Raw genomic sequence first — 25,497 nt, 5'->3', positions numbered from 1 at the left:
ACAACCATTCATTTAACGACCATTAGAAGTTACAACGGCACTGAAAAAAGGGACTTGTGATCATTTTTTACAATTACAACTGTTGCAGCATCCCCATGGTCACGTGATCAAAATCCAGATGCTTGGCAACTGGCATGTATTTATGACAGCTGCAGTGTTCCAGGGTCATGTGATTCTTTTGCGACCTTCTGACAAGCAAAGTCAATGGGGAAGCCAGATTCAATTAACAACCATATTACTAACTTAACAGTTGCAATGATTCACTTAACAACTGTGGCAGGAAAGGTCACAAAATGGGGCAAAATTCACTTAACGCCATGCTTGGTAACAGAAATTTTGGGCTCATTGTGCTCGTAAGTCGAGGACTAACTGTACTTAGATAATTATTTAAAATCATTTCCACAATATACGAGCTGTAATATTGTCAGCCATTGACAAAAGACCTAATTCTACATCTAGAATGGGAAAGACAATCTTCACAGTGTCTTCTCTTTCTCTCTTCAATGTTGCATCAATGCTTGGATGGCAAGCTAAGTATTTCCTCAACTGTCTTCAGTAAGTATGATACAGAAAATGCCACTGTATTTACTAACTGTTATTCCCATAAAATAATGGTCTGTTTAGGATAGACTTTCTTATAATTTTCCAAAATTTTTGAAATAATACTATCTGACTTTATGTGTTATCAGCAGACATAACAGGTAATCCTGTTATATAATCCTTCATATTCAAATAAAAAAAAAGATATTTGGAGGAATGATTAAAAGTTTTAATAAACATTAAACTTAAGACTATAATAAATGTATAGAGATTTGTTATAAAGATCTATTTATTATAATATAAAATATTCATCATATAATAATATAAGTAACATGATAAACTTACATACCAAAATCAGGGCCCATCAACCATTTATCTGAAGATTTAATCTAATAAATTGTCAGTGGATCCCGACTTTTGGTATTCTCTCTATGTAAGTTTATCATGTTATTATATTCATTATATGATAAACATTTTATATTTATTTTAATAATAATAAGTAATTATTCCTTTCTCATTTGATGCATGACCATTGAACATTCCTAAGTATAGTAATAATTTCTTTGAAAAAAATATTAATACAAAATAACGTGACTGGCCTAGGAGGTTTGACTTTTAGTATACTCTGTTAGATGCAGAGCATTAACAGAGCAATTCTTGTTCTGCAACTCTTCTAAAGGAGAAACATGTTTTCCCACAATCACAGTACAGCTATGGGAGCAGCCATTTGACCCCTCAGCTTAAGAGATGTAGACAAGTACTATATTACCACCCTCTTCAATCCAAATATATTTTCCAAATTATTTCCAAAACCATATGTAATGCTACTGATAGGTGCCATTTTTAAAATAACATTTTGTGTCCATGTGTGTTCAGGAGCTCTATGTGGCTGCTGAAGCCTAGGTAATGCTTCATACTTGGGAGATTACATCCGTGGTGGGTTGCCCCCAGTTTGGACCAGTTCTTGTGAACCGGTAGTAAAACCAGGTGTAGGCTCCGCCCAACGACCCCCAACATCATCAGGAAGCTTCTGCACATGCGCAGAAGCAAGTGCGCGCGATCCCGCTGCGAACCGGTAGCAAAGGCAAGTAGAACCCACCCCTGGATTACATATTATAATGCAGCACACAGCAGGGCCTACTATTTAGCAACTATTTAGCGACTTTGTGGTGAGTTATCGGACCCAGTAAAAGCAACAAATATTTACAGTGAAAACATAATTTAGTACCTTTTTATTGAGAGTTTTCCACCTTGTATTAATGTCTTCAAGATCCCGCTCAAGGTTATCAGTACTTGCATTTTTAGCAGCACTCTGAATAAGGCCTTGACCCAACCAATTTACCTCCTGCTGCTTAAGTTGCAGTGGTTCAATCTCTTCTTTCTCAAATGCCTATCAAATGAAAAAGAAAAGGAAAGTAAACGGCAAAATTACTTGGACAAAAGAGCCTGGAGTAGCATGTTGAACAAAAGCAGCAACTGGAGCACATATCTGAAGTCAAAACACACAGCATGCACTGCGTTGGAAGATAATGTTTATATGTAAAATGTACATGTAAAATTGCACTTATTAGCCTAAAACAATTCAAGGTAAATTTAGATGTTTAGACAGACAAACAGACACTAAGGGTTGATAAACAGTTATTACAAAAGTGGTAACAAACACTATGTTAAAAGTGAAAGTATGACCATAATGATCTGAGTTTAACAGAGCTGTGCATGCGTCAAAAATGACTATGAAGAAGGGCTTCAAACCTTCAGTGTGAATGCCATCTCTCTCTCTCCACTAGCCAAACAGCCTGAATCTTTTCGAGCTTCTGTGTAAGGCTAAAATAATAAAGTGCTAACACTTTAAAAGTCTCGTTACTTTTGGATTTCTTAAATTGATGTATCTTTTTTCAGGCTCATAAGGAACCCTGAAAAAAAACTTTGCCTGTTTTAATATCTCCCATTCCACCCGAAGTACCTTTTCCTTCTCATTTGTAATGCATCAACAATCCTAATATTTAACTCTCCTAACACAAAGACTTCCAAAATCAGTATTCTATATGGCAATTCATGCCAGGCCGAAAAGAATTATTAGGGAAAGTAATCTGAAGATGTTATTCCGAAGGCCTACCTAACTGCTTTGTTTACATGAATATATATGCTCACATCTGTACTTTTTGGAAACACACACCATTAGGCAGCAGACTTTTCCCTACCTATACCTAACAATGACAATAGTTTGGAATCATTTCATCAGAACAGAATCATCATCAGTGGTGGGTTTCAAATTTTTTTTACTACCAGTTCTGTGGGTGTGGCTTGGTGGGCATGGCATGGCTTGGTGGGTGGGAAGGGGAAAGATATTGCAAAATCTCCATTCCCTCCCGAATCTAGGGGAAGGTTACTGCAAAATCCCCATTTCCTCCCGATCAGCTGGGACTTGGGCAGCAGAAAATAGATGGGGGCGGGGCCAGTCAGACTTTTTACTACCGGTTCTCCAGAACTGGCCAGAAGCTGCTGAAACCCACCTCTGATCAGCATCAAGTGCAGTACTCTGCACAGCTGAGGTTTAAAAGCAGTCTAGGGCTCTTAGATGTAACTGAGGGAGCTTGTCATTACTTCCAAGTGGCTAATGGGCAATTGGATTTGCAGATCCAGTATTAAAACAGTATTAAAAAGGTAAAGGTAAAGGTTCCCCTTGCACATACGTGCTAGTCGTTGCTGACTCTAGGGGGCGGTGCTCATCTCCGTTTCAAAGCCGAAGAGCCAGCGCTGTCCGAAGACGTCTCCGTGGCCATGTGGCCAACATGACTCAACGCCAAAGGCGCACGGAATGCTGTTACCTTCCCACCAAAGGTGGTCCCTATTTTTTCTACTTGCATTTTTACGTGCTTTCGAAACTGCTAGGTTGGCAGAAGCTGGGACAAGTAACGGGAGCTCACCCCGTTACACGGCAGCACTAGGGATTCAAACCGCTGAGCTGCCAACTTTTCGATCGACAAGCTCAACGTTCTAGCCTCTGAGCCACCGCTGTATTATCTTATGTATTAAACTGTATTATTATGTATAAAACTGTATTATCTTATGTCAAAAACACTCAAGGCAACTGCAGCAATGGAACTGGATTTGGTCTTAACTCTAGTGCAAAAGCAATGAACAGCAGCGCTATCCTTTTAAAAGCAGCAGGAATGCTTGCAAAAAGTGACAGTAAAACCAATAGTAAATAGCACTGCTGCATTTCCTTAATGCCAGCTTTCGAGCACGTGTTGTTTTCAGACTCTCATCTTTGGTTTAATCATAACATCACCATAATAAATGAGGTAAATATAATAAACTCCATCCATAAGCTGAAGGGTTATCCAAGGATATAAAAAGGCAACCAACAGCAAGCATTTCCCAGTTATTGAGATGGCAAAATTAACTGGGACAAATAATATGCAACTTTTAGCTCTCAGGCAGTTTGGGCAATAAGGATAACTGGTACATTTGACGTTGGTGGCAATTAATACAAAGAATGCTAATTGACACCAAAAGTGTAACTTCCATTATGCAAAGTGTTGTTAGTACGTATGTAGGAGATAAGCTTACACATACATAGTAGACCCTCTTCTTATACTTATGCTTCCAATTACAAGGAATTTTATGAGAAGTTTTATCATCTTAAAAGATGAGAGTCTGAAAACAACACGTGCTCGAAAGCTGGCATCAAAGACCTGCAGCCATAGTTAAGGGATTTCAACACCCCTTGCAAATCTACGCAATGCCAATTAAAGCAGGGATCCCCAACCCCCAGCCTGCCAGTTTGGAACCGGGCCGCAGAAGTGGTGGCTGAGCATGCACATGTGCGTGAAGCTGCACTTGTGAAAGTGGCACGCACGCAGGAAACCATCCCTTATTCGTGCCGCTGTTGCCGCCTCTGCTGCTTTGCCAAGCTGGAAAGGTTGGAGATTGCTGAATTAAAGTTTGAAAACCAGGAGGTATCAATTGTGTGTCAACTGGATAACACATGTTCTAATTTATTAGAAAAGTATTATACTAAAAACAAGAATTCAAGCTCCAAATTTTCATAACAGAGGCTACCGCTCACATACAAAGAAAATACACTAAGAAATAGGAGAATCCTGCTTGAAATAGTTACAGAGTAGACAAAGAGAGAAGCTAAAACTAAATATGGGATTAATCCCAAACATGTAAACATGCCTTTCTTTACACGTTTTAACAATCTTTTCATGGGATAAAGGGAAGATGCCTAGTAGCCACCAAGAATACTATGCATATTTGTGGAATGCAAAGCACATTACAAACATAACGCTATTCTTGATGCATCCAATCTTTCATTCATTTCAAGGATACGAAAAAAAATAAGGTTTTCAGAATAAGCAGGAAACATCATCACTGGCAACTTCACAAAGGTTTTGCAAAGAAATATTTAGATCATTGGTTCCCAACGTGAGGCCCAAGCCCCACAGGGGTGCAATTTTATTTTTAATGGGGGCAATTAGAACTTTTTTAAACCAAGTTAATGGCCTTTTAGGCTTCCTCCGCATGAGTAGGAGTTCACTTTTTGAATAGTAAGAATTATATGTGGGGGGAGGATTAGGATTTTAGAGATGCTAAAGGTGGGTCATGGTCAAAAAAAGGTTAGGAACCACTGATTTAGATCTATGGGTAGTGCAAGCTCTTGCCTTTTTCAAGAAAGTATATTACAGGTAGTCATTGACTTGCAGCCATTCATTTAGTGATTTTTTTTAAAGTTACAAGAGCACTGAAAATAGTGAATTACAACCAGTCCTTACACTTATGTCTATCACAGCATCCCTATGGTCACATGATCAAAAACTGAATGCTTGGCAAGCAGCATGTATTTTAGATGGTTCAATATTCTAGAGTCATGTGATTGCCATCTGTGACCTTCCCAACCAGCTTCCAACAAGCAAAGTCAACGAGAGAAGCTGGACAATTATGTGATTCACTTAACAACTGCAATGATTTGCTTAGAAACCATGGCAACTCACTTTAACAACTGGCTTGCCGGTGGAATGTCTGGTCCCAATTGTGATCATTAAGTCGAGGACTACCTACTAAAATGTTCCCTTTAGAGCAGGGGTGTCAAACTCGATTTCATTGAGGATCGCATTAGGGTTGTGTTTGACCTTGGGGGGCGGGGTTGTGTGGCAGTAGTGAAATGTAAAATTTGTTACTACTGGTTCTGTGGGCGTGGCTTGGGTGGGGTAATGTGACTGGGTGGGCGTGGCCAACTTTTTTTAAAAAAACCTTTTAAAAGCATTTTTTTTACAATCTCTTTGGCTGAAGAGGTTATAAAAATGCTTTTAAAAGTAAAAAAAAAACACCTTCTGATGATCGCACATCTCAGCTGGGCATGAGGGGGGGCAGGGATTTTTGCTACCGGTTCTCTGAACCACCTGCCACCATCGCTACCGGATCAGGTCCAAACCGGGAGCATTTCACCCCTGGTGTGCGGCCAGCTCAATGTCATGTCGGGGGCACCTGTGGTGGCGCTCTGTTAATGAAAATGGACTCCTGAGCTCTGTTTTTGGCTGCGAAAGGCTCCTGCAACCCTCTGCCAGCGAAAATGGAGCTTTGGAGGGCCGCCTGTGGTCCTCCTGAGCTCCGTTTTCGCTGGCAGAGGCACCACCAGCCTGTCCTTGACCGTTTCCAGGGCGGTCTCACGGGCCAGATCTAAGCACACCCCTGCTTTAGAACAACAAACAACTATCAATGATAACTGAGATGTAAAGGGTGACATTCAGCTAGTAATTTTGGGACAACTTTGTCTTCTGACTTGTTCTTTCCACAAGTTCTTACATTAAATTATATTTGAAGTGCCTGTTAAAATTCCAAAGACAAAGAAGAACATCCTACTACAGGAAAATACAACTCCAGCTACATTTTAATAATGTGGAACTAATTTCAGAATTCTTTGGATACAGATCTCTGTTTCAAAAATTCACATTCCTTAAAGGTAATTTCACAGTATTCCAAGCCAAGTATTTCCTCAGAATGGTTTAGCAATATATAATTAATATGTGAATACAAGAAGTTAACTTCATTGGAAAAGCTTATCAACAAACTTTAAGATAAAGTTCCAGGCCTGACAAAGGTATCACCAAACTGGATGAAACAAGATTTAAAAATGTGAAACTTACAAATACCCTCTCTTTATAAGTGTCTATTTTTCTTCTTTCTACAACGTGGCCCAATAATCATGACCCTTGTAAAACCCCTGCCATTTTAGGAGTATGTCTTGGCATGAAGATGCAAAGAAACCATTTTAATACATGTAACTTGTCTTTAATCTGCATGGTTTGAAAACCACAACAATCATCGCCATTTATAGTTCACAGTTCAATCCTCTGCTTGCTTGCTCAGAAGTCATTCTCACTAAGCTCAAATAAGTTATTGCTAGGGAACCGTATGGAAGATTATCAGCTGGGGGAAAAAAACCGAGGCCTATCTGCCTTGAATGGCAGTGAAGGCCTGAAAAGCAGTTTGTGCTCCTAGAAATAAAAGGAAGGGCAGGAGGAGAAGCTGAACATCAACACATCATGCAAGCATTTCATCTGAAGGGAGGCAGGTCCCATCTGGACAATAAATAACCAAGCCAAAACAGCTGGACCTAATCGACCCTGTCACAAACTACCCCTAAATCAATTTAGCAAAATGATCATCTACCAATTTCTGCCTTCTGACATATGTCCGCCAAATGATGTTAGGCACCTTCTTGGAAAGATTAACCAAACACGTGCACAAACGTTCAGGAGGCAATCACAGAAGCAAAACCCAAGTGATGGAAAAGTCAACAGCAATATTATAAAATGTGTTTATGTTTTAATTACCTTATTAGACCTCAGCCCGTTATAAATTGTATCCAAGGTTTCTTCTACAGGTATGCCTGCAACCCTGAAACTGACGTCAGTTCTCACTGGATTTGCTTGGTGACATGAGGTATTCTCAAGTTCTAAAGCCTGAGCAGAAATTTGAATTTCATTTGGATCCGTATGTATCATGTTGTGTTCTGTTTGGTGAACGTGTACATGTTTTACTAAGTCCATTTTATCAGCAGGTATACTTGCATCTTCATAATAAATATCCATATCCTGAGGTGAAATATCCTTTTCAATCATCCTGTCACGGTTTTCTAATGGTTCAGTAATTTCAGAGCTGTTCTTCAAGTCCTTTCCTTCTACAATATCTATAGTGATGTCATACTCTCGATCACTCCCCTGAAGCCATTCTGCATGCGCTAAGATATCCTTTTGTGAAGAAGTCCCTGGATTAAAAGGTCCATCGCCTCCCTCCTGGTGACCTTCCAGGCTCAACAGAGATTTCCCTCCTCTATGCTTTGTGTGTAAAGTATCCTGCAGCTTCACTTGGTTGGATCCATTGTGAAGGGAACTTCTTGAGGTGTTATGTTCACTGCTAGACACAGGAGAGGAAAATGTTCCAAATCTGCCTATCAACTGAATGTCCTCTATGGAAGACAGGCTTCTAATCAGATGGGGTCGTTCTGGCAGCCCAACTTGCTTTCCTTCCCTTTCTGTTTGAGGGCTGCACAGACCTGAATCGTCATCTTCTGAAGTAAGAGAATTTGTGCCATATTCCTCTTGGCTTCTCACAGCTAAGCCTGTCATTTCGAAAGTCCCGGCAACTGAGGATTCACTTTTATTTGCAGAGTCTGCAAAATTTGGCAAGACGAGCATCCGCCAGGATCTCCTATGTTCTTTCTTTTCTGTGTGATACTTTGCTTTGGGCAAGCCAGCTGTTCGAATGATGTCACCGTTCAGCTTAAGGGCATCAAAAATCATTTTTTCATCTAGCTTATTTGCTTCCCGTCCTCTCAGCTCAAACGCACTGGAGGAAGAGAGGGCACCATTGGAGCACAAGGTGCTGAGGTCCAGTGTTCTGTGACTATATGGCAAGGTCCGATCGGAGAATTGCCTGGAGGAAAGGCTGCCTTTGGAACCCGAATCGATCTGCTCATTCAGCCGAACTGTGTCATAGATTGACCTCTGAGGAACATAGCAGTCCTCAATATTTATATCCTCCTCTTCATCACCTTTTCCTACACAGGGAGGATTCTGGCGTAAACAGTCTGGCCTGCTCAGTGGCTTTCCCATTTCTGCAGTTATTTACAGAACTTTGCCCTAGTGCTGCTCTTATGTCTTTACTACTGATGTCGTGCAATACACAGATAAAAAGAGACCCGAATGCCACTACAGTAAACTTGCCTTCAGCAGAATGTTTAAATACATACTAAACCAAGAACATAACTTATGAGGTGGATAAGGTTATAATCAGTGCATCTATAAAAGTATATGTTTACCTGGCTGTGATTTAAATGCTCCCTTCCTAAAAATATAAAGTGCCTGAGCTTAAGAAAAGTGGGAACAGGGGGAAAAAACCTTATCTTTGAACTCTTTAAAATACTGCCTCAAGTATATACAAAAAAAAAGAAAAAGAACAGCCCCCAACAAAATCTAAGTGGCTCAAATAGTCAGACCTTCCCTTGGATCGCTCCATTTCATTTCTCAGGTTAAAATGCGTGAGTTAAATCCCCAGATTGAGTCTTCAAAGCAAATCATCTTTACAGCAGGTACTGTATTATCTTCAGGAAGTGGCTAACTGTAATCCATTCAAAAGGCTTGGAAAAACCCATCTCCTTTATTAATAAACCATGCCGAAAAAGCCCTTTAAGAAGAAAAAAAAACAAAACCAATCCAGACAAACTGGAAAATGTTACGACCAAGGCACTTGAAAAGTTTTCGAGGGAAAAAAAAGTAATTGAAGAAAAAAAGTAATTCAGGTACATTCAGAATAAGAGGATAATCTCCACTCAAAAAGCAGTTTCTTGCTTGTGTCCTGAAAGTTCCTGTGCGAAGTGTTCAGAAGTTCCCTATGGAATGTGCCGTTTTTCTGAGCAGCCGAACGAAACAAGATTAAAAAAAAAAAGCTACGGAAGAAAACTTCTCTCCGACCACTTGGGCAGCATTCTGCTTAAAACTGGCTATCCTCTGTAAGGCGGCAGCACAGCCGGAAGCCACAACGTTTCTCCTTCCACAAAGGCACGGCAGATTTTACATTCTCTTTAAATTTAGCAAGATTTCTGATTTCACTGGAGCTGAAGAGAGAGCACCCAGTCAACATTCGGATCAGCGTTAGCTGTCACAAAAAAGGCATAAAAGGAAATCCCCAGCCATAAATGTTCAGCCATGCTGCCCAGTGTGGCTGGGAAGCTTTCTATCTCTCCCTGGTTTCTTCTGATCTGACAGGCATCGTCCTCCCTAGAGTGAGCTTAAAAGAAACACCCTTTCTGTTCTTCAGGCAACATCTGCTGCTAAACCCATTCACTCCCTGAGCATTATGCTAACAGAGCATTAGTAGGATCTGACCTCTCAGCTTCCCACCCCCTCCCCGCCCTTACGTTTCCTGCCTCACATGGCTTAGCTTAGCCATGTCTCACTTTTACTGTTTGTCTTGTCTCTTTGCCCTTTCAGGGGGGATAAACAGAGGAGCAAGTTCCTATCAGCACTCAGCCCATCAAATCTATCCCTCTGTAACCCTGACGGAAAAGAGAGACGGTAATGGTATAGAACAGAGTAGGAAACGATGATAATTAGTTCAAAATGTCAAGCCGAGTAACCTGACACTCTACAAGATGGTCCTGGCTACTAGGAACTGTCTCCAAGACTAAAAAATCAGTTTAAATTAACAGGCTGGTCTTATTCATAAACAATTACTGCCGACATCAGCAGGCATTCTGGAAGCAAAAGGATGCAAGGTTACGTTTCCTTCACTCGATATTTGTAATCCATCCACACGATTAAAATTCTATTTAACAATTTCCTCTGAAAAACTAACAATGTGCCCTTTGTTATCTCTCAGTTCAGGCCATTGGAAATGGAATTGATAGTTTTGCCCTTATTTTCATTTCCTGGTTTTCAGACTACACTATGAAAATCAGACAAACGCAAGAATGTAAACCATTACTCCTGACCTGAATTAAAAATGAAAAACAAAGCAGAGTGACAACATTGGGCAGAATAACCATTTTAATTAAGGAAAATAACACATTTCTGAATAAAAATATTCCTATAAAAAGTGAACAATCATGAAAGACTATTTTTCCCATCTTGTGTACTGCTTTGTTGTTGTTGTTAGTTGCGAAGTCGTGTCGACCCATCGCGACCCCATGGACAGCATTCTTCCAGGCCTTCCTGTCCTCTACCATCCTCTGGAGTCCATTTAAACTCATGCCTACTGCTTCAGTGACTCCATCCAGCCACCTTGTTCTCTGTCGTCCTCTTCTTCTTTTGTCCTCAATCTTTCCCAGCATTAGGCTCTTCTCCAGTGAGTCCTTCCTTCTCATTAGGTGGCCAAAGTATTTCAGTTTCATCTTCAGGATCTGACCTTCTAAAGAGCAGTCAGGGTTGATCTCCTCCAGGACTGACCGGTTTGATCGCCTTGCAGTCCAAGGGACTCGCAGGAGTCTTCTCCAGCACCAGAGTTCAAAGGCCTCAATTCTTTGGCACTAAGCCTATCTTATGGTCCAACAGCCATACATTGCAACTGGGAAAACCACAGCCTTGACTATACGCACTTTTGTTGGCAGGGTGATGTCTCTGCTTTTTAGTACGCTGTCTAGATTTACCATAGCTTTCCTCTCCAGGAGCAAGTGTCTTTTAATTTCTTGGCTGCAGTCCCCATCTGCGGTGATCTTGGAGCCCAGGAAAATAAAATCTGTCACTACCTTCATTTCTTCCCCATCTATCTGCCAGGAATTGAGAGGGCCGGATGCCATGATTTTCATTTTCTTAATGTTAAGTTTCAAGCCAACTTTTGCACTCTCCTCCACCCGCATCAAGAGGCTCTTTAGTTCCTCTTTGCTTTCTGTCATTAGAGTGGTATCATCTGCATATCTGAAGTTGTTGATATTTCTCCTGGCAATCTTAATTCCAATTTTTGATTCATCTAGCCCCGCCTTTCTCATGATGTGCTCTGCTTATAAGTTAAATAGGCAGGGCGATAGTATACAGCCTTGCCAGACTCCTTTCCCAATTTTGAACCAATCAGTGGTTCCATGTCCAGTTCTCACTGTGGCTTCTTGACCCGCATACAGGTTTCTCAAGAGACAAATAAGATGGTCTGGTACTCCCATCTCTTAAAGAACTTGCCACAATTTGTTGTGATCCACACAATCAAAGACTTTAGCATAGTCAATGAAGCAGAAGTAGATGTTTTTCTGGAACTCCCTAGCTTTCTCCATGATCCAGCGTATGTTGGCAATTTGATCTCTAGTTCCTCTGCCTCTACGAAATCCTGCCTGTACTTCTGGTACTTCTCGATCCACATATTGCTGGAGCCTAGCTTGTAGGATTTTAAGCATAACCTTACTAGCATGTACCGCTTACCATCTCCTAATTCAGGTATTTGTCTACTGAACTGTTAAATAAGCTTCCAAATATACATTTTAGGAAGCTCCATCTGATCATCACTATGCCATTCATTTCAAGAAAGAATTCCTATGTGTTTTCCCATCAACTCAGGGGTCCCCAACCTGTGGACAGCAGCCTACTACTGGGTGGTAGCCAATTTGCAACTGGGCCGTGTGAGTGGTTGGCTGGTGCACATATGCGCACAGTCCCACTCGCACAAGCATTGCAGAGGCTTGGGGGCACACTTGGACTAGCGATGCAAGAGCTCAGGCTGCGCTTGCATCACAGGCGCACCAGGCCCCATTTGTGCTCACATAGTGGGCGCTCTGGGTCCCATTCATGTGAGCAGTGGGCATTTGGGGCTTCACTCACGTGAGCATTGGAGGCACTCAGGGCCACAGTTGCGCCAGCGTTGCGGGCATTTCAGGGACCCTCGCATGAGGGTCATGGGCACTTGGGGCCCCACACGTATATGCCCCTCCCACAAAACCATCCTCTCTTTCCTCCCTTTCCTCCCACTCCGGGCCGCCAACCTGGAAAAGTTGGAGAACTCTTATCTAACAAACTGGGTACATTCCACAAAATAAAACTCAAGCAATGGGATCTGGGCCAATGTAGAATTCCATATACTAATCAGAATCCTAAAGAGACAAGGATCAAGTGCAGGTAGTCCTCGACTTACAACAGTTCGTTAAGTGACTCTTCAAAGTTGCAACGGCACTGAAAAAAGTAACTTATGACCACTTTCACACTTACGACTGTTGAAGCATCCCCATGGTCACATGAACAAAATTCAGATGCCTGACAACTGACTCATATTTCTGATGGTTGCAATGACCTGGGATCATGTGATCCCCTTTTGCGAACTGTTGACAAGCAAAGTCAATGGGGAAGCCAGATTCACTTAACAACCGTGTTACGAACTGAACAACTGCAGTGATTCACTTAACAACTGCGGCAAGAAAGGTTGTAAAATGGAGTAGAATTCACTTAACAAATATCTCACAGCAACAGAAATTTTGAGCTCAATTATGGTAGTCAAGGACTACCTGTATCTACATATTCTAATACAGTACACTTCTACTTCTATAATCTCCTTATATGCACTTAGTGCAAAATGAAGTGACACTTTGAACAGCCATAAAAGGTGGCTTCTTAAAATGATTCAAAAGGTACAGAATTCCTATCACTAGAGAGGATCAGTCCAGGATCATGATCTTCACAGCATCTTACTTTTCTTTTAAAGTCAGTTATTTATATTGCACTAGCAAGTGAGGAGAGAATGACTGTGGCTATTTTTAATGACTCTAATCCTAATGCAAATAATGAGAATCAATATGTCTTCATCAGGAAAAATCCATACTAGGATTAGCCCTACCAAAATACTGGGAAGACTTCTGACAGTACTGTGCGTAGCAGAAGAGATGATCATATTTGAATTCAGATAGTTTTTCAACTTACAACCATTTGCTTAGTGACTATTACAACTGCACTGAAAAAGTGACATGTCTGTTTTCCACACTCACAACCGCTGCAGCATCTCTGTGGTCATGTGATCAAAATTCAGATTCTTGGCAACTGGTATGTAGTTATGATGGTTGCAATGGGGGTCACATGACCACCTTCTGTGACCTTCTGACAAGCTAAGTCAATCGGGAGGCTAGATTCACTTAACAATTGTGTTATGAACAACTGCAGTGATTCACTTAACAATTATGGCAAAAAAGGTCATAAAACGGGGCACAGTTCACCCAACAACTCTCTTACTTAACAACCAAACATTTTGGGGCTCAATTGTGTTCGTAAGACAGGACTACCTTTAATGCTGAATTTGAGGATGTTGTCTTTAATTTGAGAACCCAAATAAGCCAATGGTGATTTGGGTCCAAATTTTAAAGATCTGGAATGCATTTGTGGGTATCTGAACGTATGTTTATTATATCTGCTCCATTCTTTTCTAATACCTGGAAAGTATATATTAAAGAAGATCATATGACGGCCGTCGCCAGGGGAGCTTTTCATCAGGTTCGCCTGATACACCAGTTGCGTCCTTTCCTAGACTGGGATTCCTTATGCATGGTCACTCACGCCCTCGTCACTTCCCACCTGGACTATGTAACGCTCTCTACATGGGGCTCCCCTTGAAGAGCACCCGGAGGCTCCAACTGGTCCAAAATGCGGCTGCGCGGGTAATAGAGGGAGTGACTCGAAGCTCCCATGTAACACCTCTCCTGCGCAAGCTGCACTGGCTACCTGTGGTCTTCCGGGTGCAATTCAAGGTGTTGGTTACCATCTTTAAAGCGCTCCATGGCATAGGACCGGGTTATTTACGGGACCGCCTGCTGCCACCAATAGCCTCCCAGCGACCTGTGCGCTCCCATAGGGAGGGCCACCTCAGGGTACCATCAGTCAAACAATGTCGACTGGTGACGCCCAGGGGGAGGGCCTTCTCTGTGGGGGCTCCTGCCCTCTGGAATGAGCTGCCTCCGGGGATACGACAACTCCCTGACCTCCGGACCTTTCAACGTGAGCTAAAGACTTTCTTGTTTTATCGCGCAGGGCTGGCCTAATGTATTTTAAATGTGGGCTTTCTTATCATTGTTTTTATTCGTTTCAGCCTAATTTGAATTAGATTTTTAAAATGTTTTTTTATTTTTTTTAACTTTGTTTTTATTTGGCTGTAATTAATTAATTAATTAAATAAAGCAGGATATCAAACTAAAGGCCCATGCAGCTCGCGAAGTGGTTGGATCCAGCTCACGGGGCCGTCCAGGACTATCCAGTGTGAACAGGAACGATCAGGCCAGTGTAGCTTCGGCCGGTTTACCCAGTGTGAACAGGAAAGATTGAGCCAGTGTGGCATCGGTTCAGCCTACCCAATGCGAAGGGGAAACATGCCAGCAGTTTGGGGAGTGGCATAAAGCTGGCCACGCCCACCCAGCTGGCCATGCCCACCCGGCCTCCCGAGGTCAACCACAGTCCTGATGCAGCCCTCAATGAAATTGAGTTTGATACCCCTGTATGAAAGGTATATGGCCTGAAAGATAACTTTCATTTATATGAATGGAGAATCTCATCTATATATGTGGAGATTAAAAAGTACAAAGCTACTTTGGATGAGAACAACACTTGCAAGGAAATTAATCCTGTTTCCATTACTACTCAAATAATCTACTCAAATAATTTAATATAAATTCATCTTATCTATTGAAATACCTATTTCGGCCCAGATTTTGCCTGAAGTTTTATCAGAAGGCATATTCTGACCCATATTTGAGGACTAGAACCATATTGAATTTACCCTTTAAAGCACCCACATTAATCACCTAGGAAACAAAAAAGCATTTAATGAACTATTCAAGTACAAGTATTCAATTTACGTCCACAATTGAGCTCAAAATTTCTGTTGCTAAGTGAGACATTTGTTGAATGAATTTTGCCCCATTTAATGACCTTTCTTACCACAGATAAGTGAAGCAGTTTCAATGGAGAGGGGTATTTCAGCTTTTACTGTTTTTAAATCACATTATTTGTCATACCAATATAGCAAAAAGTGCATTATAAATTATAAAATCAGTCCTTATAATAGACAAACAAATATTCCAGGTAAGGGGATGTCTAGCTGATTATCAAATTGACCCAATATCTGATCATATATATGAAAAAAAAACAAAATCAATAGATTAACCCAAACATTATACTAATCCTCAAATCCCTCTGTTTTTTTTTAATTTGCATTTATATCCCGCCCTTCTCCGAAGACTCAGGGCGGCTTACACTATGTTAGCAGATTGTATATTATATACAAAGTCAACTTATCCCCAGTATCCCCAGAGCTTGGACCTTCGGCTGATGTTATGCAATGCTAGGTCCGTAGTGACTAAAGCCCCCCTGATTTATGATCTTATACAGGGGGGGGCTGCGGACCTTATGGGCATTTCGGAGACTTGGTTGGGCACGGAAGGGGGGGGGTTCCCCTTGTGGAGATGTGCCCACCGGGTTTCCGGACATTTCATCAGCCGAGGGCCCAAGGTAGGGGTGGAGGGGTGGCGGTCGTTATTAGAGAGAGTCTGGAGCCGATGGAGACCACTGTTCCTCAGATAGCCGGTTGTGAATCCCTTTACATGAAGTGGGGGCGTAGGATGCAGGTGGGCTTGTTGATCACGTACCTGGCTCCTTGCTGCGTGGCAACAGCCCTGTCCGAGTTGCTGGAGTTGATAGCCGGGATGGCAGTTGATACCCCCAGGCTTATGGTCATGGGGGATTTCAACTTGCCATCAGCCGGTGTGTCGTCGACAGCGACTCGGGAGTTCATGGCCTCCATGACGGCCATGGACCTGACCCAACTAATTGACGGCCCCACCCACGTGGGGGGAAGCACACTGGATCTGATTTTTGTCTCTGGACAGTGGTTGAGTGATCTGCAAGTACGAGAATTAGTCATTGAACCTTTGTCATGGTCAGACCACTCTCTCCTTCGTCTGGACTTTCGGACCGCCGCTCAACACCGCAGGGAGACGGGACCAATACGTTGGTTCCGTCCCAGGCAACTGATGGACCCGGAGAGGTTCCTGATGGAGCTTGGGCCGTTCCCTGGCGACCTGGCCCACGACTCGGCCGAGGAGCTTGTTGCGGCCTGGGAACAGGCCGCGGTGGGCGCTTTGGATCGAGTCGTGCCTTTGCGGCTTCTGACCCGGCGTAGGTCTCAACCAGCTCCTTGGTTTTCCGAGGAGCTGAGGGAGATGAAGCGCCGGAGAAGACGCCTAGAGAGCGCGTGGAGGTCCAGCCGTTCCGAAGCTGACCGAACACTAGTTAGGTCTTTCACTCAGACCTATCTGGTGGCATTGAGGGAGGCCAAGCGGGCCTATGTCTCTACCCTCATTGCGTCAGCAGAGAACCGCCCAGCCTCCCTGTTTAGGGTGACTCGCTCCCTCCTTCATCAGGAGGGTGGCGATGATCCCTTACAGGGTTGTGCTGAGGATTTCAGCAGGTATCTGTTTGACAAAATCGCTCAGCTTCGGGACGGTTTGGACCAAAATTGGGTAGTTCCGGGCGAGGAGACGGAGGCTAGTCTTGTTGAGACCATCTGGGAGGAGTTTGATCCTGTGGCTCCCGAGGACATGGACAGGTTGCTGGGGCGGCTGAATGCTACCACATGTTTATTGGACCCGTGTCCCTCCTGGCTGGTGCTGGTCACCCGGGAGGTTACACGAGGCTGGCTCCAGGGGATTGTCAACGCTTCTTTGAGGGAGGGTGTTGTTCCCCCCGCCTTGAAAGAGGCGGTGGTGAGGCCTCTCCTCAAGAAGCCTTCCCTGGACCCAGCTGTTTTGGGCAACTACCGTCCAGTCTCCAACCTTCGCTTCGTGGCGAAGGTTGTTGAGAGTGTGGTGGCACATCAGTTACCCCAGTACCTGGATGAATCTGTCTATCTAGACCCGTTCCAGTCCGGCTTCCGACCCGGGTACAGCACGGAGACAACTTTGGTCGCGTTGGTGGATGACCTCTGGAGGGCCCGGGATAGGGGTTATTCATCTGCCCTGGTTCTCCTAGATCTCTCAGCGGCTTTTGATACCATCGACCATGGTATCCTGCTGCGACGGTTGGAGGGACTGGGAGTGGGAGGCACCGTGTTTCAGTGGTTCTCATCCTATCTCTCCGACCGATCGCAGACGGTGTTGGCAGGGGGGCAGAGATCGACCTCGAGGCGCCTCCTTTGTGGGGTGCCACAGGGGTCGGTTCTCTCGCCTCTCCTGTTCAACATCTACATGAAGCCGCTGGGTGAGGTCATCAGTGGTTTTGGGGTGAGTTACCAACTGTACGCGGATGACACCCAGCTGTACATTTCTACCCCTGACCACCCCAATGAAGCTGCCGAAGTGCTGTCTCGGTGTTTGGAAGCTGTACGGGTCTGGATGGGGAGAAACAGGCTCAAACTCAACCCCTCCAAGACTGAGTGGCTGTGGATGCCGGCATCCCGGTACAGTCAGCTGCAACCGCAGCTGACTGTTGGGGGCGAGTCATTGGCCCCGATGGAGAGGGTGTGCAATCTGGGTGTTCTCCTGGATGGACGGTTGTCTTTTGAAGAACACTTGGCGACCGTCTCCAGGAGAGCTTTTTACCAGGTTCGCCTGGTCCGCCAGTTGCGCCCCTTTCTAGACCGGGATGCCTTATACACGGTCACTCATGGCCTCGTCACTTCTTGCCTGGACTACTGCAATGCTCTCTACATGGGGCTCCCCTTGAGGTGCACCCGGAGACTACAGTTGGTTCAGAATGCGGCCGCGCGGGTGATAGAGGGAGCCACTCGTGGCTCCCATATAACACCGATCCTGCGCAGGCTGCACTGGCTACCTGTGGTTTTCCGAGTGCACTTCAAAGTGTTGGTTACCACCTTTAAAGCACTCCATGGCATAGGACTGGGATATCTTCGGGACCGCCTTCTGTTACCACATGCCTCCCATCGGCCGGTACGCTCCCATAGAGAGGGTCTTCTCAGGGTGCCGTCAGCCAAACAGTGTAGGCTGGCGACCCTCAGGGGGAGAGCCTTCTCTGTGGGCGCACCTACCCTCTGGAACGAGCTTCCCCCAGGACTTCGACAACTTCTTGACCTCCGGACCTTTCGCCGCGAGCTGAAGACATATCTATTCTTTCGAGCAGGACTGGCTTAAATAGGGTTTTTAAATATGGATTTTATTGGGGTTTATTTTTTATATTTTGTATGGTATTTTAAATTTAGGCTATTTTGAATAAGTTTTTTAAAATGTGTTTTATTGTAATATATTGTATTATTTTATTTGCCTGTTCACCGCCCTGAGTCCTTCGGGAGAAGGGCGGTATAAAAATTAAATTATTATTATTATTATTATTATTATTATTATTATTATTATTATTATTATTATTATTATTATTATTATTATTATTATTATTATTTTGCCCCCAACAATCTGGGTCCTCATTTTACCTACCTTATAAAGGATGGAAGGCTGAGTCAACCTTGGGCCTGGTGGGACTAGAACCTGCAGTAATTGCAAGCAGCTGTGTTAATAACAGACTGTCTTAGCAGCCTGAGCCACCAGAGGCCCCTGTTAACCATCTGTTATTGTATATAACACGTAGAAAGTCCACAAATGATTTCCAGTCTCTTATAAAGCTGTCTAGTCCTCCGTCTCTAATCAAAGCAGTAAAAGTATTTTGGTTGAATCGGGGTGGGAGAGCTTATAACTATTTGTAGAGTCGCTAAGTAAAGGGGAGGAGAATTTATCAGGGTTTTTTTTTTTCTCCTCAGCATACAGCTGGGATGGATTCTATATTGTTTAATGTTAAATTTATTTCATATTTGGATCCCTTTCTTTATCCTTTTTGCGTACAATTTTAGCGTTGGATGTTTGTTTTTCGGTTTTTCTCTTTTGCATTTTAATCTTGTTGATAAAACAACATTTAAAAAAAAAACAAAAAAATAAAAAAGTCCTAAAATAATTAGATACAGGGATATATTAAATGAATTGGAAAAATTAAAAACGAAACAAGAATTGGAACAGGATTTGAATAGACAAGTCGAATGGTGGACGTATCTCCAAATCAGATCAAAATATTTAGAAGACTCTAAATCAGATACAACTGGAACAAAATGAATTAGATAAAATAATATACGGGAAGGACCAAAAACTAATTAGTAAAACATACAATTTTTTGTTACGGTGTAAAATGGAAGAGGAAATAGTGAATATATACCATGATTAAATGGGCAAGAAATTTTAACCATACAATAGAATTAGAGAAGTGGGAAAAGATGTGGAGAATAAATATGAAATTGACAATATCGACAGCATATAAGGAAAACTAGATGAAAATGTTTCACAGATGGCATCTCCCACCAGCCAGAATAGCAAAGATGTTCCCCAATAACTCACCAAAGTGTTGGAAATGTAAGAGCAATTACGGAACATACTATCATCTCTGGTGGACCTGCCCAGTGGCAAAACAATTCTGGGCCAAAATCAAAAAGTGGTTACAGGAAATAATACAGGAACCAATAAAGGGAGAGCCAGAACAATTTTTATTAGGGATCCCAACAGAAAACTATATAAACGATACGCAATACTTAATAGCCCATATATTAACAGCAGCAGGTATAGCCTACACCCAAAATTAGAAGAAGGAAAATCTATCAACAGAGGAAGAATTAATTAAAAAAATACTAGAATGTGCAGAGATGGGCAAACTTACAAAAGAAATCAAAGAGAAAGAAGATACAGAATAGTATAAGGTCTGGAGCAAATGGTATGAATGGTTAGAAAATAGGTCAGATAAGAAAACTAAACAACAAGGTAAAATGTAGATGAAATAAAGAACGGTAGATAAATAAACGTAGAATAAGATAGAATTAAAATATGTATAAACAATAGGAAAGGACTGCTTTGAATAGCTGATAAACAGTGATATGTATATAAATGTATGTTTTGTCTTTCATTTCAAAGTGTTTAAAATAAAAAACTTTAAAAAAAAGTCTTTAACCAGACTTCCCAAATTTTGGAACTTTGTAAGCCCTTAACATTTTTCTGCAGGTTTTATTCTGCTTTGAAAAAGGGTAGAATTAGTTCCTTTTTGCAGTTTGAGGATGGAATGGACAACATTGCTTCCTGGGATATTATTTTTTTCACCCAATCAGTCAGACCTGCATTTTTTGAGAAACAACATTATCTCTGCTTTCTTCATATAAAGGTGATGACAATGAAGAAAGACTGCAATAATCATTATCAAAAATTGTTGTGAAAATATGAGGTTAGCTCAGAAAGAAAGGAATTAGTTAGGAAGAATCTCTAGATTGCGATGCCTTGACTTTCTTTGGTATAAGATAGAGAGAATCTTTGTCAGACCTTCAAAATTCTGTTGTTATGTCATATAACATTAAAGCAGGGTTCCAGTAGTTCTTATGGTGTCTATTTTCTAACCTGGCCTGTCTCAAGTGGGTGACACTCCACTATAGAAGGCTAAAGTGATTTAAGTACAATGGCTCTCTGTGAAAGCAAAAAACAAGGCAATAGAATGAACAGCAGTTGGACATACTAGCAAATGTTTTTTCAAACCTTCTTTGACCCTGCCTAAAGGCTTCCTAGAAGTGTCAGGAGTCAATCAGTTCATTAAATGTTTGTAGTGATGTGGCCATGTACAGCTTCTGGGAAGGATGTTACAAAACTCGCCACGACTGAAGATATTCCATTTCTCTTTCCAACCATATTTGTGTTGAGGTTGGGCAAAGAGCAAGATTACAGACACTGGAGTGCACCATTGAAAATATATGAAAGAAAGCGATCCTTTAATTATCAAGGATCCAATGTATTAATTATAATTAGCTGCTTATGCCAGTTATCTCTGTCTGCGATGTCAGTGCATGAGAATTAAAATTAACCCAAAGCACATATTGCAGTAGAGAGAAGTTCCCTGAAGATGGGCTACAGCATGAGGCTAAATGCTCTCTGGTCTCGGTAACCAATCCAGAGTCAATCTTGCACATTCAACCAACTTCAAGCCCAACTGAGCTTTAAAAATAAGAAGTATCTTGAACTCAACCCCAAAATAAGCACAACCATATTGGAATGAAATTGTGTACCTGTGCAGCCCTAGACAACAAGGACTCTCCAGCAAGGACTCAAAAATAACTTCTTAAGTCGCCCAGTTCTGTGCTACCATTTGTATGATACTCCATACTTAGGATTGGAAATTCTTATAATAGTGGGTTTATTTTAGTAACTATGTTCTTAATTATTTTTAGACCCCATTATGCTTGTTTTCTCTCTCAACACACACACATGTAAAACTTCATTTATTTTATTTTTATATATATTCATATTAATTTCATTTAAAACTTCTTTTATTTAATATTTTATTTGTATCTGGCCTGAGGGCTGTAATAAACAAATTTGAATTTAATTTTTTTTTTCAAATTTTTATACCGCCCTTCTCTGAAGACTCAGGGCAGTGTACAGCCTTAGATAATAATATGGTAGGAGATGTGGTGGCTCAGTGGCTAAGACACTGAGCTTGTTGATCAGAAAGGTCGGCAGTTTGAATCCCTAGTGCTGCATAACAGAGTGAGTTCCTATTATTTGCCCCAGCTTCTGCCAACTTAGCAGTTCGAAAGCATGTAAAAATGCAAGTAGAAAAATAAGGACCACCTTGGTGGGAAGGTAACAGTGTTCCATGTGCCTTCGGCATTAATTCATGCCGGCCACATGACCACAGAATTGTCATCAGACAGCTCTGGCTCTTCGGCTTAGAAACAGAGATGAGTACCGCCCCCTAGAGTTGACAATGACTAGCACGTATGTGGAGTCACCTTTACCTTTACCTTTACCTTTACCTAACAATACAGTGGCATCACTTTGAAACAGCTTAATCTTCCAGTACCTTTTTAAGGACAGCTCCATGTTAAGCATGTTACATCAGTCTCCTCTGAGTTAATATAGCAGATCCAAAAAAAAAAAAAAGCTTTTGCTTGGTTTCTTTTCTCTACAGCCTAAGGACTCTTCCAGTCTACAGCATTGTCCTGGGCAGTTCTAATGAACAGTTTATGAAATTCAAGTTTATGCCTTGAAGTCCAATACAGGGTAATTTCTTTTTCTTTCACAGTGGGGATCCTTGGACTCACTAGAGATTAAAATAAATTCTGCCAGACGGCTTTTTTTGGAAGAGAGCCTGGGTTAAAAGATAGAAACCAGAGCTGCGTTTCAGCAGAACTACACAAACTATTGGCCCACGGCCTTTGCCTCGCCTCACCTCCGCATTCTTTTGTTTTCTTGACCGACTGGCACTTTCTCTGATCTTGGGAACCTAACTTAGATAGGTCCTCCTGAGTACATAATCCTTGGCTTGATCCCAGGTTGTGACTCTTGGAAAAACCCCTGGAACAAATGTTTGGCTTGGCTTTACCTAGCGCTTTGCAATGTATGTAAGTATGAAAATGTATGTCTCTGTGCCAGCTGTTGAGAAGAACACAAGTTATATAGCCTCCTCCTCCTCTTGCTCTCCTTATTGTCTTGCTTTTGGAATTGTTTGATATTAAAGCGCTAATCAGAGCTGCATCTGCTTCTTCTTGCATGACAGTATAATGGCTCTTTGTGTGCGGTGACTGAAACTGAATTCCTTACCCAATATCTGTCTCTCAGGTTACTATTCTGCCTGCATTTCACCTGGATATGGAAAGAAGGATGGTTTGAGGCTGCCAGTACTATCCATTATCCCTCCAACTATTCTTGAAAGTATCTAAGCAGACCAGAGTAACAACAAAAGGCGAAAAAAACATACAGTTTCTTAAAGCATCTCAAGGTCTACTGCAACTTTTAAAGCAGCTTCTTTTTTTGCGGGGGGGGGGGTGAGAACCATATTTGGCCTTCACACAACATTGTATGGGCTTATTCCCAAAAAAGGGGCAAGACTATGTAAGAGATATAGGTCTATGCAAACAAAGACTAAATCCGATTCCATTTCGTTTACATCTATTCACAGTCGTAATGTTGTTATAATTGACTCAGGATTATATGGGCAGCGCTATCATCCAACAACACAATCAGGAGGCACATCCACCAACACGGTGAAACAATTCTGCAGCATATAGAAACCAGTGAGAGCTGCATCAAAGAGTAGGAAACAACAGTACAAGCATATTGTGCAGAAAACCTAACATTTCAAAAAGTTTTAAGAGAAGCAAAAGTTTGCACATGTATAAAACAATTTTTTAAAAAAGCAAACCAAGGCTAAAACTGTGGATAATCCAAAATCTTCAACGCACACCATGGCCTGTACTCATCAATCACAAATATGTTGGACAACAGATAATGAGTTAACTGAGGTAACAAATTTGCCGCGTATATAGTATTTTGACAGCTCTGTTCTAAAGCTATAGGGAGAATTTTCTTACCTGAAATACTTTCAGTTGTTGATTAATAATTTCTGTTTCCATTCCAACAGGGCCTTGGGACTCTTCGTGTTCTTCAGCTTCCTCAAGTAGTTTGGCAAATCCCTTTAGTTTGCTATAAAATTCTTCAACACGATTAATAGTCCCTTCGATTTGCTCTTCTCTAGTTTTTGCTCTGTCCAGTAATTTGTTGCACTGCTTATTCAGAGCCTCTAAATCCCTTTTTATACCGGCAAGATCAGGAGACGCCTCTGCTTCACTTGCTAACATCATTTTACATGACTTGTTTGCATTTTCATTGCTGCTTATCAGTTCCTGCAATTTTTCAAGGAAAACTTTGATGTCCTCTTGTTGGGACTGCAGAGTGACAAGATCCCTGGCCACAGGAGCCATGCTATCCAACTCATCATCACACTCTGCAAATTGAGAAAACAGCTCTCGAATGGTATTTTGGAAATGGCCAATTCCTTGGAGCTTAGTCTCCAGGAAGGAACATTTCTCCTCAACCTGCTGACTGACAGTGTTGAATTCTTCTTCCAATGATTCTGCCTGCAACAAGATGTCAGAGACATTTGCTGAATCAGAAGCATCCACTACCAGATCTTGGGCAAGTTTTTTTGTCACATCCACTTGTGACTTCAATGTCTGAAGTGCTTTCTGCTGCGTCTGCATAATAGTTAAGTGTTTATTACTGTAAGTCTGAGGTTTAAGAGCATTGTGTATTTCTAACTGTTCCCTAGTGTTCTTCAACTGCTCCTTAATGTCCTGGGATGATTCTTGAAACTCTTTTAATCTCCGAGACATCTTTTCCAGAGTATCTGTTTTAATATGTAACTGTTCTGTGACTATATCCATCTTCTGTAGCAATAGTTTCTTTTCCTCTTCAATAATATCCTTATCAGTTTGACAGGCGCTAAGAAAACTCTCCGCTGCATTACTTAACAACTCAACAATCCCTTGGTGTTTGTCCAAATCCTTCTGCCAAATCTTCACCTGAGCAATGGAATTCTCTATCTCAACAGGATTGATACCTATTTTAATACCTGCTAAGTTATTTTGGCACTTGGTTATCCAGGGTTGCAGGACCTCCACGTGTTCTTTGTATCGGAGAGCCTTTTCCAAACAATCATTCAACTTATCTTGCCTTTCATTCACTTGCTTATGCAGCTCATCCCAATTGGCTTTGAGCCTGTTGAGCTGGGACTGCAATTCTGTTTTTTCTGACCCCTGAGTCTTCTGAAGCAGATTTTCACCTTCTGAAATTATTTTTTCATATGAGCCAATCTGGTCAGACAATGCTGCCTTAAATTCTTTCTGATCCTCAATTAATGACCGCAGGCTTTCTAGCTTTGTAGAAATGGGAGGAGACTGACTTTGTGTTTGTTTCTTTGTGTCCAGCCATGCTTGAAAGTTTTTAGACATTTGTTGGAATTGATGAGAACTTGCATATGTTAACTGAAGTTGTTCAATGAGACTGCCTAAAAAAAGATTTAAAAAAAAACAACTGTTGAAAAATACTGTAAGCCAAATCAAAGTTAAAATAGGATGGATATTATTTCGGTCAAAGAGAATTGTTATTTCTAAGAAATGTATGCCATAGTTACA

At 41.8% G+C, this 25,497-nt stretch overlaps 1 protein-coding gene across 19 annotated transcripts in view; it reads right to left on the bottom strand.

The window, feature by feature from the left end:
- DST (dystonin) overlaps positions 1-25,497 on the bottom strand; it is a 381,039-nt gene that overhangs the window by 85,966 nt on the left and 269,576 nt on the right. For all 19 annotated transcript variants that reach the window (XM_058176703.1, XM_058176715.1, XM_058176775.1 and 16 more), the window contains 2 exons: positions 23,896-25,370; positions 1,769-1,930 (listed from right to left, as the gene is read on the bottom strand). In XM_058176703.1, coding sequence (XP_058032686.1) covers positions 1,769-1,930; positions 23,896-25,370 — 1,637 coding nt within the window. The remainder of the gene's footprint in view (positions 1-1,768; positions 1,931-23,895; positions 25,371-25,497) is intronic.

This window comes from Ahaetulla prasina, chromosome 1 (genome assembly GCF_028640845.1).
Source record: "Ahaetulla prasina isolate Xishuangbanna chromosome 1, ASM2864084v1, whole genome shotgun sequence".
Taxonomy (NCBI): domain Eukaryota; kingdom Metazoa; phylum Chordata; class Lepidosauria; order Squamata; family Colubridae; genus Ahaetulla; species Ahaetulla prasina.
Note: the sequence above shows the minus strand (reverse complement) of the source record. Positions and strands in the feature narration are given on the sequence as shown.